This window comes from Salvelinus alpinus, chromosome 23 (assembly GCF_045679555.1).
Source record: "Salvelinus alpinus chromosome 23, SLU_Salpinus.1, whole genome shotgun sequence".
Lineage (NCBI taxonomy): Eukaryota > Metazoa > Chordata > Actinopteri > Salmoniformes > Salmonidae > Salvelinus > Salvelinus alpinus.
In genome coordinates this window covers 49,038,350-49,053,485 of record NC_092108.1, presented here as the reverse complement: position 1 = coordinate 49,053,485, position 15,136 = coordinate 49,038,350, and the positions used below count along the sequence as shown (strand labels likewise).

The following is a 15,136-nucleotide window of genomic DNA, read 5'->3' as shown; positions in this document are numbered from 1 at the left end:
ATCTCAAAGTGCTATACAGAAACCCAGCCTAAAACCCCAAACAGCAAGCAATGCAGATGTAGAAGCACGGTGGCTAGGAAAAACTCCCTAAAAAGGCCAAAACCTAGGAAGAAACCTAGAGAGGTACCAGGCTATGAGGGGTGGCCAGTCCTCTTCTGGCTGTGCCGGGTGGAGATTATAACAGAACATGGCCAAGATCTTCAAATGTTCATTAATGACCAGCATGGTCAAATAATAATAATCACAGTGGTTGGCGAGGGTGCAGCAAGTCAGCACCTCAGGAGTAAATGTCAGTTGGCTTTTCATAGCCGATCATTAAGAGTATCTCTACCGCTCCTGCGGTCTCTAGAGAGTTGAAAACAGCAGGTCTGGGACAGGTAGCACGTCCGGTGAACAGGTCAGGGTTCCATAGCAGCAGGCAGAACAGTTGAAACTGGAGCAGCAGCACGGCCAGGTGGACTGGGGACAGCAAGGAGTCATAGACATAGAGTCATAGACCTGGCCAAGGCTTTTGACTCTGTCAATCACCACATTCTTATTGGCAGACTCAACAGCCTTGGTTTCTCAAATGACTGCCTCACCTGGTTCACCAAATACTTCTCAGACAGAGTTCAGTGTGTCAAATCGGAGGGCCTGTTGCCCGGACCTCTGGCAGTCTCTATGGGGGTGCCACAGGGTTCAATTCTCGGGCCGACTCTTTTCTCTGTATACATCAATGACGTCGCTCTTGCTGCGGGTGATTCTCTGATCCACCTCTACGCAAACGATACCATTCTGTATACTTCTGGCCCTTCTTTGGACACTGTGTTAACTAACCCCCAGATGAGCTTCAATGCCATACAACTCTCCTTCCGTGGCCTCCAACTGCTCTTAAATGCAAGTAAAACTAAATGCATGCTCTTCAACCGATCGCTACCAGCACCTGCCCGCCCGTCTAGCATCACTACTCTGGACGGTTCTGACTTAGAATATGTGGACATCTGCAAATACCTAGGTGTCTGGTTAGACTGTAAACTCTCCTTCCAGACTCACATTAAGCATCTCCAATCCAAAATTAAATCTAGAATCGTCTTCCTATTTCGCAACAAAACATCCTTCACTCATGCTGCCAAACATACCCTCGTAAAACTGACTATCCTACCGATCATTGACTTCGACGATGTCATTTACAAAATAGCCTCCAACACTCTACTCAGCAAATTGGATGCAGTCTATCACAGTGCCATCCGTTTTGTAACCAAAGCCCCATATACTACCCACCACTGCGACCTGTATGCTCTCGTTGGTTGGCCCTCGCTTCATATTCATCGCCAAACCCACTGGCTCCACGTGATCTATGTCTTTGCTAGGTAAAGCCCCGCCTTATCTCAGCTCACTGGTCACCATAGCAGCACCCACCCGTAGCACTCGCTACAGCAGGTATATTTCACTGGTCAACCCCAAAGCAAATTCCTCTTTTAGCCGCCTTTCCTTCCAGTTCTCTGCTGCCAATGACTGGAACGAATTGCTAAAATCACTGAAGCTGGAGACTCATTTCTCCCTCACTAACTTTAAGCACCAGCTGTCAGAGCAGCTCACAGATCACTGCGCCTGTACATAGCCCATCTGTAAATTGCCCATCCAACTACCTCATCCCCATACTGTTATTTTTTTTCTCCTTTGCACCCTAGTATCTCTACTTGCACATTCATCCTCTGCACATCTATCACTCCAGTGTTTAATTGCTAAATTGTAATTATTTCGCCACTATGGCCTATTTATTGCCTTACCTCCTTATCTTACCTCATTTGCACACACTGTACATATACTTTTTTTCTACTGTGTTATTGACTGTATGTTTGTTTATTCCATGTGTAACTCTGTGTTGTTGTTTGTGTCGCACTGCTTTACTTTATCTTGGCCAGGTTGCAGTTGTAAATGAGAACTTGTTCTCAACTAGCCTACCTGGTTAAATAAAGGTGAAAAAAAAGAAGAAAATCTACTAGCCTAATGGACTGAATTTTAGCTCGTAAATGACTGAGCAAATTCGATTAGCCTATTTGCAGTTGAAATCATTAGATTACTTAGTTTTTTATTGTTCCATTACCTGCCGAATATGAACCTAAAAGGGCCCTAGCCTACTCCTTAAAAAAATTGACTTGGCCCGAGTGCAATTAGCAGGAACCCAGAGTAATATGATTCTGCCGGACTCAGGAAGAGCTTGGCCACATGAAGCCCTCCCCGAGTCCCCCAAGTCTCAAACAGAATAGGTCCAAGCCCACCGTGTTGACTGGGATTATGTTAACTGTTAATATTTTGAAATAACACATATTTGTTTGATTGTATATACGTTATATACATAGTCTTAGCGAGCACTTTTGCAGCAATCTAAGCTTTTTTTGCTATAGTATTTAGCTAGCTAGGTTTGCAAATGTTAGCCTAGCTAGCTAGCATGAAGTGTAGGCGGTATAAAAACATCTGTATAAACACCTCTAGCTTAGTTTAGAGGAAAGACTGATGTATATTTTTTTACCAGAGAATTACTTTTGAATTACTTTTGATACACCATAGCAAAGATTTGTATAATTAGCTCCTTGTTCTATCTGTGCCTGTACTGTACAGCAGCTGCCATTACTGCAGTAGCAAAAAAACGGAAACCGGTAATCTCCCCGCAATTTAACACCCCGCAGCGAGAGAGATAGCCTCATTGGGAGATACATTTCCACTGAAACGCTACACTCAACTTCAAAATAACATGTCATCGTCTGGAGAGTGCTGAGTGCTCTCATGCACCAACTTTCCTGACAAATGTCATCATCTTGGCAACATTGAACCAATGTTAGACCACTCCCCTCTCATATCTCTGCTGTGTGTCTCTCCCTCTTCTTCTGTCTCCCTCACGTTCCCCCTTTCTCTCTTTTGCATTGATCCTCCATATCGCCAGATGTTATCGCTTGTGTTGTCAATGGCTCTATTGGTCTGTGTAACCGTGTGTTGTCATTTATGTCAATGTGGTCTGTAAATATTGATTTCTTCTTAACTCGAGACAAATTTGTGAATAAGACCAATAAAGTGGATTCGACTGAACCCTCTCACTTTGACAACTCCAAGTTCACCATAATAAAAATGTATTTAATTTGTCTGACTCTTAAGGATGTAATAAATTCAATTCAACATCCTTGGGTCAGGGTCAAGGAGTAAATGCTACCTTGTTGGCACTAGGACCCAGCAACAAAATAATGACATGTGGGAAGCCATGTAAGTCAGTGCTGGAGAACTTGCAGCAGAGAAGGGAAAATGATTCAGAGAGGGAGGGAATGAAAGAGACCACAAACAAAGAACGGAGACAGGGAAAGAACACAGGGAGGAGGGAGCGAGATAAAGAGAGACAGAGTGACGCGGGGCAGACAAGAGGAACGGGGCTGCAGCTGGAAAGAGTGACAGCTCAAGATCAAGAGGCTGATCGAGGGAGAGTGAAGGAGGAGCCCACTAAGGAGGGAGGGAGGGAGGAGGAGGAGTCTTGAACAAGACTAAGATTTTTTTTAAATCGCTTTGGAGAGAGAAAGGTCTACAAACAGAACCCGTCCAAACACAGCCATTACACTGGAGCAGCGTGCTGAGCCCAAGGAATATGGATTGAAGTCAAGACAAGTTGGAAATCTATCTGGGAACAGGACACCCTAATTAAACCGACAACCAAAGGAACCACTGCTGTAGCGAAGAGAGGGAGAGAAAGACAGACAGTGAGAGGGAGCAAGAGAAGTGAGAGTACAGGGCAGTGAACGAGTAAGGGAAAAAGAGTGGCTAGACAGAGGAAGGCAAAAGAAGAGAATTAATACCACCCACTGTGCCAATACCACACACAGAGTAAAATTGTTACGCACATACACACATTCAAAGACAGAAATCCTGCCTGTGCCACACACACAGTATTTATGTCTCACACGTTGGCTATACCACACACACCGAATTTCTCAAACAGGTTTGCATGCAACATATGCAGTTTGTATTCGACACGCTGAAATCAAAGCGTTTATATCAACAGAAACGGAGAGAAACGAAGAAGATAAAGAGGCATGGAGAGACATTAGAGCGTCATGTGGGTTGGTATTACTACGCACAGAGTGACATAGACAGACAAAACGCAACACAGTGGCATCACGGGGCCTCCACGAGAGCAGGAACTCTTCGAAAACTAACCTGAGGAACTATACTGCCAACTTAACCCCGAACAATAATTACCACAGAACTGAAGGCCGGTGATTCTTCTACACTTCGACTACAATCCTACTACCATTAACCAGCAGCAAAGCAGAGCAACTGTATTGAGGATCTATCACCTCCGTAGGATGGGTGCCTAAGACAGGCGAGCTGAAGAGCTGTGTCCCTGGAAGGAGCACCACCAGCCCTCCAGCCCCTCCCCACCATGCTGCCTCAGACGGCCCAGGGCAGGGGCACCTTAAGCAGGGTACGAGGGCTCCTGCTGCTGCCCCTCCTAATGGTGCTGCTGGTGACTGTATGTGCTGCACAGAGCGAGAAGAGTCAGGAGAACCAGGGAGAGAATAACACTGGCAGTACGGAGGGCCCGGTACGTCTCTATTTTCACACACACCGTTAGCAATACGTCTCTCACATGTACACACATAATCGCACATTAACAGTTAAACACGTTTTTTTTCTCTCCAATTGGCAGTATGTGCCTGACTTGATGAATGACTGTTATGATGGGTATAAGGTAGTGAGTCAGATATAATTGCTGTGGTAAATATTATGATATTGCTGTTCAGTGTGAGGACCAAGTGGTTACAGTCCGTATGGTTTAAGGGGATATTTTTCAACATTCATGGTAGTAGTAACTCATTGTAATTGCAGGAGACTGTCTCCTCAGATGTGGCCATCGTCAGTCCTCGTAACTCCTGGCTCGTCTTCAGACACAACTCCAACAAAGGAGAGAACAAGAAGACCAAGCCCCTAAAGAGGGCATCTAAGGTGAGTAGATATACAAATGGAAACCCACACAGATCTACATAGGTGGCTAATACAAGCCTAGCTAACACAGGTACAAGCTAGTTAACACAGTTACATTCACATTCTGGCTTATATAAGTACTGAACAAAAACATAAACACAACATGCAAAGATTTTACTGAGTTACAGTTCATATAAGGAAATTGGTCAATTGAAAAAAATAAGGCCCTAATCTATGGATTTCACATGACTGGGCAGCGGCGCAGCTATGGGTGGGCCTGGGAGGGCATAGGCCCACCCACTGGGGAGCCAGGCCCAGCCAATCAGAATAAGTTTTTCCCCACAAAAATACTTTATTACAGACAGAAAAACTCCTTAGTTTCATCAGCTGTCCGGGTGGCTGGTCTCAAACGATCCCGCAGGTGAAGAGGCCGGATGTGGAGGTCCTGGGCTGGCGTGATTACACGGGGTCTGTGGTTGTGAGGACATACTGCCAAATTCTCTAAAATGACGTTGGAGGAGGCTTATGGTTAGAGAAATAAACATTAAATTCTCTGGCAACAGCTCTGGTGGACATTCCTGCAGTCAGCATGCCAATTGCACGTTCCCTCAAAACTTGAGACATCTGTGGCATTGTGTTGTGTGACAAAAGTGCACATTTTAGAGTGGCCTTTTATTGTCCCCAGCACAAGGTGCACTTGTGGAATGATCATGCTGTTTAATCAGCTTCTTGATATGCCACACCTGTGGATGGATTATCGTGCCAAAGAAGAAATGCTCACAAACGGGGATGTAAACGTTTTTTGTGGGTATGGAACATTTCTGGGGTCTTTTATTTCAGTTCCTGAAACATGGGCCCAACACTTTACATGTTGCGTTTATATTTTTGTTCAGTATATATACAGTGCCTTCAGAAAGTATTCATACCCCTTGACTTATTCCACATTTTTTTGTGTTACAGCCTGAATTCAAAATTGATTAAATATTTTTTTTCACCAATTTACACGCAATACCCCATAATGACAAAGTGAAAACACGTTTTTAGAAATGTTAGCAAATCCATTAAAAATTAAATACAGAAATATAAAATGTACATAAGTATTCACACCCCTGAGTCAATACATGTTAGAATCACCTTTGGCAGTGATTACAGCTGACAGTCTTTCTGGGTAAGTCACTAAGAGCTTTGCACAACTGGATTGTACAATATTTGCCCATTATTATTTTTACAATACTTCAAGCTCTGTCAAGTTGGTTGTTGATCATTGCTAGACAGCCATTTTCAGCCATAGATTTTCAAGCCGATTTAAGTCAAAACTGTAACTATGCCACTCAGGAACATTTATAGTCGTCTTGGTAAGCAACTTTAGTGTATATTTGGCCTTGTGTTTTAGGTTGCTGTCCTGCTGAAAGGTGAATTTGTCTCCCAGTGTCTGTTGGAAAGCAGACTGAACCAGGTTTTCCTTTAGGATTTAGCCTGCTTTATTCTGTTTCTTTTTATCCTAAAAAACTCCCTAGTCCTTGCTGATGACCATGCTTTAAAATATGAAGAGTTGTACTCAGTGATGTGTTGTGTTGGATTTGCCCCAAAAATAAAGCTTTGTATTCAGGACATAAACTTAATTTCTTTGCTACATCTTCTGCAGTTTTACTTCCATGCCTTATTTCAAACTAGATGCATGTTCTGGAATATTTGTATTCTGTACAGGCTTCCTTCTTTTCACTCTGTCATTTAGGTTAGTATTTTGGATTAATTACAATGTTGTTGTCCATCCTCAGTTTTCTGGTATCGCCAATAAACTGTTTTAAAGTCATCATCGGCCTCATGGTGAAATCCCTGAGCGGTTTCCCTCCTCTCTAGCAACTGAGTTAGGAAGGACATACATATCTTTGTAGTGACTGGATTTATTGATACACCATCCAAAGCGTAATTTATAACTTCACCATATTCAAAGGGATATTCAATGTCTGCCTTTTTTTTTCACCCATCCACCGATAAGTTCCATTCTTTGCGAGGCAATGGAAAATTTCCCTCGTCTTTGTGGTTGAATCTGTGTTTGACATTTAATGCTCGACTGAGGGACCTTACATATAATTGTATGTGGGGTACAGAGATGAGGTAATCATTCAAAATTCATGTTAAACACTATTATTGTACACACAGTATGTCCATGCTACTTATTATGTGACTTGTTAAGCTTTTTTTTCTCCTGCACTTATTTAGGCTTGTCATTACAAAGGGGTTGAATAGTTATTGATTTGACATTTCAGCTTTTCATTTTTTATTAATTTGTAAGAATTTCTAAACATTTTTGTGTGTAGGCCAGTGACACGAAATCTCAATTTAATAAATTTTAATTTCAGGCTGTAACACAACAAAATGTGGAAAAAGTCAAAGGTTTGAATACTTTCTGAAGGCACTGTAGGTTTAATCTATATTAGTTTAAATAAGTATACTGCTAAGCAGGTATGAAGGTAACATAAGCGAAAACAGGTGAAATGGGTTCAAAATAGCTAATGTTAGGCTAACACGCCAAAAGTCATACCAGGTAATACATGTGTAAAGCTGAAGTGTTTAAAATATAAAGGTCATTTCTAATTGAGCCGACATATGCAGCGTTTACCGTGAATACAGTCTCCGCTAAAATGGGAACATTGCCTTAAAATCTGAATCTGAATCTGAACAGCAATGTGGATTGAATAGAGCCCCTAGTGTCAACACAGTTGAATAAATACTCAGCAGCATAGTCACATAGGCTATGTGTGGGTTCCCCTGGATTTACAGTTAGCAGCAGGTGTAGTGCTAACAGCTAAATAAATATACAGTACACGTGTGCAGCATTAAAAAGATGGATACAGGTTAGTTTATATAACGACATAGCTATTGAAAGAGAGGCTGCACTTAATTACCAAAAACCTATATATTTACATGGTAGTTAAGGTATGAACAATGTAATCACTGTAGGTACATATTATTACATATGTATTACAACCGCACAATATCAAGGATTTGGACATAAACTCTCAATGAAGACAACCAAATACTGGTGAGCGAATGGGTCTACAGTAGATGCACTACACTGTGTCTTTGTTGTTCATGTCATCCATTGTAAGTCAAGGTAGATCTCCTTATGTTTCACCTTGGTTGAAATTCAAATACACATGCGATAGGAGGGGTCTGAGCATTGGTAGTTTAGGGCGCCCGCTCAGGAAGAAGTAAGACATCTCTGCTATCTCGTGTTAGATGGTTCGAGTGATAGATTGCTTAATTGTAACAGGTGCCAATTCGACCAAGTTGTCAAAATGATGGGCAATGATTTTAATAAACAAAAGTGGCTAGCTATACCGCATTTAATCTGGATTTGATGATGGAAATTTATAGTCTTAGGATCCCTTGCTTCCTTTTTATCCTGATCCATCGAGAATAACTGTAACCAGTCAGTTTTAGGTGTAGACGCCTATAGATATTCCCGTTTGTCTGAACTCTTTGAGGACTGATCATCGAGGACTGGTTTCATAATTGTTTTTTTGTCTCTGTCTGTAGCATGGTCTACCGGGCCCCCCCGGACCACCAGGCCCTCAAGGGCCACCCGGCCCCCCCGCCCCCCTGTTACCTCAGCAGGAAGAGCTGATGCAGGAGTTCCAGCTACGACTGAGAGGTACGTAAGAACAGACCAATGGCAGACTCTGAAATTAAGGGACAGACCTGGATGTCAACCAGTTATTGGTCTCCACTAGGCTGCGACATAGTGTCAAGTGTATCCTAAGGTTCAAATTTTGTTCAATCATGGCCTGGGGTGGTCTAGCGGTTACAGGCCTATCGTGTCGATTCTGGCCCACGCCCTTCTGGCACAAAGAACTCAATCCCATGATTGGCTTGATATATTTACACATTTAAAATATGGACAGTCCAGGGATATTTTACCCCCGATCTTGATAATAAATTACCATACCAGACACTTTTGGATAACATAAATAGGGAACAATGATAACAATAGGCCACACCAACATGAGTTTCCATTCATACAAAATGTTGGGTAAATTTCCACAGTAGGTTTGCTGTGGTAAACAATTAAATACTTTGTTTCTATTGTATGGAATGCTTGTCAAATAGATACATCGCCATTAGTCTGTTCAAAAAGGTCTAAGTTGTTCCGATTACAATACCAACCAGAGGGCGAACATATCTTAAGACTTTGGTTGCAAGCAGGACTACGGTAATACCGACATAATATTTTAGGAAGCGGTAATGAGGTGACCAATAATGGTGACAGTTGAGATCAGCTGTGCGGGGGAATTTAGAGCGTATTGATAGTTTATTGAGACATCATGTGGCGATAATCTAGTGCAATCGATGGTTGCAATAGGCCCCATATTTGATTATATTCCAATTGGCTACATTCTGTAGGCTACCCGTTAGCCTATTAATCGTCACTTAATTGTGACAATGGTGCTAGTACGAACTCGGACCCAGGCGCAGAGAAACACAGCAGGCAGAGGTAAGGGTACATCCAGAATATTTACTTAACTTCTTATGGCTAGGAGCAGCATTTTCACGTTTGGATGAAAAGCGTGCCCAGAGTAAACTGCCTGCTACTCAGTCCCAGTTGCGAATATATGCATATTATCAGTAGATTTGGATAGAAATCACTCTGAAGTTTCTAAAATTGTTTGAATGATGTTTGTGAGTATAACAGAACTCATATGGCAGGCAAAAACCTGAGAAAAATCCACCAGGAAGTGGGAAATCTGAGGTTTGTAGTTTTTCAACTCTTGGCAGTAAAGGGATTTTCCGAGCCCTCCAACCAGTGCCGCCACTCCTCCAAAGCCAGTTTGACTGCAAGAAGCTCCGAATTGCCGAACATCATAGTTACTCTCCTCTTGAGTGAGACGCCTGGAGAAGAAGGCACAGGGATGAAGCTTTAGGTCTTTCACCGAGCACTGAGACAGAACCGCACCCACGCCAACGTCAGAGGCATACACCTCTACCACGAAGGGAAGAGAAGGATCCACATGAACGAGAATGGGTGCAGAAGAAAACCGACGTTTCAGGTCCTGGAACGCCTTCTCTGCAGCAAGGCTCCAGCATACATGCCCAGCCGAGCCCTTGGTGAGCAGCACTAAAGTTTCTCACTAATTTCCGGTAGAAATTAGCAAAACCCCAAAAACGCTGAACTTGCTTGACTGGATCGCGGCCAGTTGACCACCGCTCCTACTTTTTGGGAGTCCATCAGTACACAGCCCTGAGACACGATATACCCCAGGAAGGAGATCTGAGGAACGTGAAACTCACACTTTTCGGGCTTCACGAACAGGGGATGAGCGAGGAGTCTTTGGCGAACCTGGCGGACATGTTGGACATGTTCAACCATGGACTTGGAGAAGATGAGGATATCATCCAGGTACACAAACACAAACTGGTGAAGGATGTCGCACAGCACATCATTAACCAGGGCCTGGAAAACGGCTGGAACATTAGGAAGTCCAAACGGCATGACCCGGGACTCATAATGTCCATTAGGAGTTTTGAACGCTGTCTTTCACTCGTCTCCCTGTCTGATGCGCACCAGATTGTACGAGTTCCGTAAATCCAATTTAGAGAAAACCGTAGCTTCCTGGTGTCTCTCAAAAGCTGATGACAAAAGAGGAAGGAGGTAACGGTTCTTGATGGTAATGTTATTTAAACCCCGGTAATCAATACAGGGACGTAATCCCCCATCCTTCTTCCCAACAAAGAAAAAACCCGCACCTGCAGGTGAAGTGGATGGCCGAATAAAATCAGCCGCCAGCACCTCCTCAATATAACTGTTCATGGCTGCAGTCTCTGGACCTGAGAGAGAATACAGCCCTCCTCTCGGAGGAGTGGTACCGGACAGGAGGTTGATGGCACAATCATAGAGCCTGTGAGGAGGTAGTTTGCTGGCCCTTTGTTTGCTGAAGACCTGACCCAAATCCCAGTAATCCCGAGGTACGCGGGAACGGTCAGGCTTGTCCACCAGATGTAACTGGATAAGCTCCACATGGTCATCCAGAAGTCGTAGCTGAATAGGCATGGTGAGTTTTTTCACCTTCCCAGAACCTAGAGGTTGACCATCCACCGCAGTGACCGACAATGGAGTGTCCAGCTTAGTGAGTGGCAGCCTCTGTGGGCGAGCTAATGTGCGATCCAGAAAACAGCCAGTAGCCCCAGAGTCTATGAAAGCAGGAATGTCCAACTGTCCATTGTCCCACCGCAGGTTGGCTGGAAGCAAGGTGCGTACCGTATCGGCCGCAGGAGACTATCTGACTCTCCAGAGCGGAAAATCTGGTGCCTCCCAATTGCATCGGCTCCTCTGAAGGATATGAAGGAGAACCATAGCCGAATTGAGAACCCTGACGGGTACAGGATAAGCAGGCCCAGCATATGGCAGTGGAACAAATGAAGAGTCGACTCCCTCAGCAGGGCCCGAAACACTGGAACCAACTCAGAACCCCTCCGTCCTCCCATGACGACGTTCCCGAAGCCGGTTGTAAATCCAGATTGCCAGAACGATAAGCTCCTCCAGAGTGTCAGGGTTGTCCCGGGAAGCCAGTTCGTCCTTGAGAACCTCGCTGAGTCCGTTCAGAAAGACTGAGTGAAGTGCCTCTATATTCCAACCGCTCTCAGCTGCGAGCGTCCGAAAGTCAATGGCGTGATCAGCTATGTTCCGGCTGCCCTGCCGAAGCGTAATGAGTCTTTGAGCAGCGTTCCTGCCACTGATGGGGTGATCAAAAACCCTCATCTCCTGGGTGAAGCTTTGCCAATTGAAACAAATGTCTGATTGCTGCTCCCAGATGGCCGTGGCCCAGGCCAGAGCCCGTCCTGAGAGTAAGGTGATGACATATGCCACTCTGGAATGCTTGGTGGGAAACGTTGATGCCTGCAGCTCGAAGACCAGCAAACATTAAAGCAGGAACCCATGACACCTCCCAGGATGCCCCTCATAGCGCTCCGGTGCTGGGAGATGAGGCTCCCGAGGGGAGGAAGACAATGAGCTGGTAGGAAGCGGAAGGTTAGAAACCGGCACAGGTGCAGCAGCAGTTGCTCCCGTCTGTCCCGTCTGCAGAGGGAACACAAGAGTTCCTAAATCCTCAGACAATGTCTTCCACCGCGCCTCATGGTGACCAATCACTGTACCATGGTGAGTGAGCGCTAACCGTAAGTGGTGGAGCTCGGTGTCCCTCGGACGACGGAGAAATCTCAGCTGGGTACATTTTGTGGCTCAGGTCTACTGTGACAACGGTGCTAGTACCAACTCAGACCCAGGCGCAGAGAAACACAGCAGACAGAGGTAAGGGTACATCCTGAATATTTACTTAAGGTCTTCATAGCAAAGCAACAAAGCAAGGGCACACGAGAACACTGAACAAAACATGAGACCTGAGCAACTGGCCCAGTCCACAGAAGAACCTAAATAGTCATCCAGCAGGTGATCCCAATAAGCCCAATCAGGGTCACCTGGATACTAGAAGTAACCCAAGGGTGCTCTCCAGTGGGAACCTCAGGTAGTACACTCAAGGGAGAAAACCTGACTTGTGACCCTGGCTGAGTTGATGAGCTGATTTGGGCAATCCAAATCAGTTGATTGACTGATGTAGGCCTACTGTAGAACGGTAAACTTTCCTCCAGTGTAAATGCTCATCCACATTTTATAGTTAAATTATACATAGCCTATCATTATAGTTATGTTCTTTGGTGTGGATTTAAAGCCTGTATTGTGTGGATTTAATATTTCATTTCACAAAGCTGTCAAGATATTTATTCATTTGAGCCTATCCAAAGATGATTTCGTTGATATCGAGACACTTTTCTATTCGTTTTACTTCTTTTTATTTCTTGAAAAGATTTAAATAAATGCAATTAACTTGTGGGCTCAGGCTGGTCATGATGTCGCCCAGTTCTGGGTGCAAACTCATGAGGCTCTGAGCCAGAGCTCGCTGCTTAGACCACTGTGTTACGGCAGCTCACAATACTCTAACAAGCATTAAGAATACTATGAATTCTGATGACACATAGGCGGGTCTTTTATAATTATTTAGTTTTAAGCCTTCCCCAAAACATAGTCCTAGTGCTCTATTCAATCCACATCACGGAAGTTCAGCTTTATCTTGTGATTTTAATTTAAAGGCAATGTTCCACTTTAGCGGAGACTGCATTCACGGTAAACGCTGCATATGTTGGCTCAATCGGAAATTACCTTTATATTTCTATTGCGGAATCTGTAATCTGTATCTGTAGCTTTACAGTGTCACGCCTCCTCCTGCTCCCCCTCCCTGCGCTCGAGGCTGCCAGGCTACCCGTCATCATACACACCTGTTATCATCATTAGCTGTTCTCATTGGACTCACCTGGACTCCCTCTCTTTGTTGACTGCCCCTGCATGTATGGCTGCTCCTCTGTGATGTTCCCTGTAGTAGCATTGTTTGTCGTGTCGTGTTTATGTCCGGACGCTGTCCCTATTCCGTTGCATGTCCATCTGTATTAAATGGTTCACTCCCTGTACTTGCTACTCATCTCCTGCATTTGACCTTACAGAATGCTACTAACATTACAAGAAGCATCAGGAGGTCTTTTAGGGTTTTGTTGGTGACGTCGGATCTGGGGGCTGCCGCTGATGGACCCGGGGGTGCCGAAGCTGGCTTGAGAGGTTTCCTTGCCCTGATTGGCTTGGCAGGTTCCCATCCCACGTTATGTTTCAGCCGGTTCGTCGGGCTCCTATGCCTCAGCCGGCCCATGAGTTTTCTTGTTTTGTTGGTGACGTCGGGCTTGGATTCTGCCGCCGATGGAACGGGAGGGGCCTAAGCTGGCTCGTCGGGCTGTCACGCCCTAGCTGGCTCGAGAGGTTTCCTTGGCTCGGCAGGTTCCTATCCCACATCAAGCTTCAGCCGGCCCATGGGCTTCTACGCCGCAGCGGGATTGCCAGGCTACACGTCATCATACACACCTGTTACCATCATTACGCGCAGCTGCGCTCATTGGACTCGGCTGTACTCCCTCACTTTGCTGACTGTCCCTGCATGTATGGCTGCTCCTCTGTGATGTTCCCTGTAGTAGCATTGTTTGTCGTGTCGTGTTTATGTCCAGACGCTGTCCCTGTTCCGTTGCATGTCCGTCTGTATTAAATGGTTCACTCCCTGTACCTGCTTCTCATCTCCTGCGTTGGGCCTTACATACAGATTAAATAGAGCCCCTAACCTTAACCACACTGAATTAATGCCTAAACTGTTAACCTTTTGAGTTGTTTCTGTTTCAACCCTGTAACCACATGGAATGAAAACATCCAAAATAGACGTTCATCCACCATGCAAAGGGCAGCGGGACGGATTCAAACCCATGCCGACTCTGGCATATGTGTGACGTGGACAGTGGCTGTAACCGCTGGACCACACAGGCACTGAGCAAACTAATCATATATTCTGCCTATTGTTTGCCTTCTACATATAATAAAATAATTGGTAAAAAAATATATATATATTTTTTGGGGGTGCTGCCCCATCCCTATTTCCTGCGTCTATGCCTACGGCCCCCTAAATATTTCTTCAGATATTCAAATACTACTGCTGCAGGACTATTTTCCTCCTGTGACGAAAGGGGTGAAATTAAGATCCGACATCTATACAAAACGTACCTCTTGGATACTCCATCTGCGACATTTCAATCTAGCTGTAAAGTGAGCTTACGGTACGCTCTTAACCCCGCTACACTCACCCCTTCTAAACTTCCTACACAGCAAACTACCCCGGCCATTGAGCTAAGCCCAACTGCCAATCCGGGTCACAGAAACCACTGTAACGGGGGTCAGTGTGCTGCTAACAGCTTAGATTCTTCCACTGTCTGATTGCCACAGACTGGGCTCAAACAGGTGATCCTCTGCTTCGCAACATACGTGACCACCCTCTTTGACAATGTTCCAACGGGGTTGAGCAACTCAAAAGGTGCCTCTTGGATGTCTCCATCGATGACGTGTCAAGCTAGCTGTCGTGGGAGCTTATGGTACATTCTTAACTCTGTTGCACAAGTTCTATGACTCCATACTGGCATACAGCTCCACGCAATGCGTTCTCTTATCGTAAAGTGCGGCTTGGAAATAAGATTACATTTCTAAAGTAGGCAAACCCTTAATCAGCATTATGATGTCATCAGTTTTACTTTAGAAGTAGTATAATGTTAC

General features: G+C 44.8%; 1 protein-coding gene across 1 annotated transcript in view; it reads left to right on the top strand.

Moving 5' to 3' along the window:
* The first annotated feature begins 3,297 nt into the window (after positions 1–3,297).
* The window catches only part of LOC139551194 (erythroferrone), a 37,714-nt gene continuing 25,875 nt past the window's right edge, over positions 3,298–15,136 (top strand). Inside the window, exons 1-3 of the mRNA XM_071362644.1 lie at positions 3,298–4,567; positions 4,852–4,968; positions 8,491–8,605. Coding sequence (XP_071218745.1) covers positions 4,406–4,567; positions 4,852–4,968; positions 8,491–8,605 — 394 coding nt within the window. The 5' untranslated portion in view covers positions 3,298–4,405. The remainder of the gene's footprint in view (positions 4,568–4,851; positions 4,969–8,490; positions 8,606–15,136) is intronic.